This window comes from Aplysia californica, unplaced genomic scaffold (assembly GCF_000002075.1).
Source record: "Aplysia californica isolate F4 #8 unplaced genomic scaffold, AplCal3.0 scaffold01053, whole genome shotgun sequence".
NCBI lineage: Eukaryota > Metazoa > Mollusca > Gastropoda > Aplysiida > Aplysiidae > Aplysia > Aplysia californica.
The window spans coordinates 2,075-4,298 of NW_004798323.1; the positions used below are offsets into that span (position 1 = coordinate 2,075).

The 2,224-nt window shown below is 44.5% G+C and overlaps 1 protein-coding gene across 1 annotated transcript in view; it reads left to right on the forward strand.

Annotated features, from left to right (window-relative positions):
* Window positions 1-1,149: 1,149 nt before the first annotated feature.
* LOC101846931 (cytochrome P450 3A5-like) overlaps window positions 1,150-2,224 on the forward strand; it is a gene marked incomplete at its 5' end in the record, with an annotated part of 6,047 nt that continues 4,972 nt past the window's right edge. The window contains one exon of the mRNA XM_013089804.1: window positions 1,150-2,074. Coding sequence (XP_012945258.1) covers window positions 1,150-2,074 — 925 coding nt within the window. The remainder of the gene's footprint in view (window positions 2,075-2,224) is intronic.

Here is a 2,224-nt window from a genome sequence, read left to right on the forward strand (position 1 = left end):
CCCCCCTTTCCAAAAAAAAAGAATGAATTTTAAAAATAAATAAAAACAACTCAAAACAACACTACAAAAAATGTGGCAGTTTTCCAATCCTTCGGTCTTTTGGTTGGTCCTAAGATGACATACAGCTTATCAATCCACGCAAAGAGAGAAATTGTCACAAAACACAAAGTTTTTGTTTTGTTTTGTGTCAATTTTACCAAAGCCAGTAAAGCAGTATTTCAATCATAATCACTTAATATTAAAACCCAAACCTGTTGACTGGTTCTTGCTTTTAGACGGCGCGTGACACGCCAAGTCTCGAGCTCCCACAAGTGACTGGATCATGATTGTGAAGCTTTATAAACAGATTACCTGACAGTGAGCTTCTAGTTTTCCTACGAACGGGTTGTGATCACGTGACACAGGGACCCTGGCAGACTTCATTAGATCTACTACAGGCTGCAGATTGTGGCCCTGGCAGGTTTTTGCAGAGTACAAAGCAAGCTGTGATGACTGACACCATTTCGGTACGATTTCACTTTTCTCCCATTAATTGTCTTTTTTTTTTCAATGTTTATAGTACATGTATTGCTTATCATATTTTTCTAGCGTGAAATAATTCTATTTCCCCCCGTCACGGACTTTATACGTTATCGCATTTTGAGCACCAAACCTAAATTAATTTGAGACCATCGCTGTTTCCATCCGTGCTCTTTTCTTTGTAAGCATCGTAAGGAAGGAATATCTAAAAGCATAAATGATACTGTAAGCAAATCCTGACTCCTCTTTTTCCAGGCTGGGGGGGTGGTTTTCTTTTGGTTGCTGTTTTGTTTTAATTTGTTTGTTGTTGCTGGATTGTTCTTCACGGTTCCGTGTCTCTTCTAAGGCTACAGTGTGAAAGATTCTGTTATTTTACACATGGACCAATGATGAAAACAGTGTTAAAACGTTTATAATGTCAACATGAACAAAAAGACTTTCAGCACACAAACTAATGCATCTGTATCTAATTGCTAGTTCACAATAATAATGTTTTCCAGATACATTTTAGAGCGACATGTTTCACTGAGATTTATTCTATTTCAATTATCGTTGTAGCTTTTAAAAAAAATCTTACGTTTCAGAATGTTATAGCTATTTTGTTCGACATTCCACTGTTTTTGCTTTCAGCCAATGCTCCTCACACTGCCTGCCGTTGGACTGTCAGGGTTTCTGCTTTTTCTGTGCCTTCTCTTGGTTGGCTTCTACCTTTACTGCAATGGTTGGACCAATGTGTGGGTGGCTGTGGGTGTACCGGGACCTCGTCCCTGGCCATTTCTCCTCCACGTGCCTGAGATGATGAGCGGTGGTCTGGAGCAGGCGTTAGAGAAGTGGGAGTCTGTCTATGGACGCACGTACGGGCTTCATTCACTCATCAACCGCCGGCCCACACTCGTGACGTCAGACACACGGCTACTCACGCGGATTCTAGCAGAGGATTTCCCCAACTTCCTCAACCGTAGCCCCATCACCTTCACCAACAGCACGTCCCTCTCCAGCCTCTTCTTCTCCGGAGGCTGTGATTGGCGGAGAGCGCACCACGTGATGTCTCCCATCTTCACCGGAAGGAAGCTCCGCGTCATGATGCGTGACGTCAACGACAGCGCCGCCTGTCTCGTGGCTCTCGTGGAGGGGACCAGACGTCGTGGTGACCTGGTTCCCCTGAAGAAGTTCATGGCCAAGTACACCAGTGACGTCATAGCCAAACTGGGCTTCGGGCTCCGGGCAAAGGCGGTGTCTGGGGTAGACAACGAATTCTTCCACAACATCAACAACTTCCTGAACATCGGCACGGCGTCACAAAACCTGCTGAGACTCGTTGCTCTGTACTTTCCCGCGCTCGCCAAGATCGGCCTTGACCTGTTCCCGAGCTCTGACGTCATCAACCCAAAAGCAGACGCCTACTTCACCCGGCTCGCCAGGGACGCATTGAGGAAAAAGCGGGAACAGAAAGCTTCCGAACCGAGAGACATGTTGGATCTACTTCTGCAGTCAGAGACACGGCAGTCTACTCCTGGCCCGTCTGACAAAGCCCTGACTTCTCAGGAAATTGTTGGTAGAGACATATTAATTAGCTGTACATTGAACCATTACTTCATGTAACATTTAACTATATCCACGCATTACAGGGACATTACCTTGAACAAAATGATATACTGAAAGATCTTCAAAAACCAAAAAAAATCTCTAAATGTGAAGTAATAAT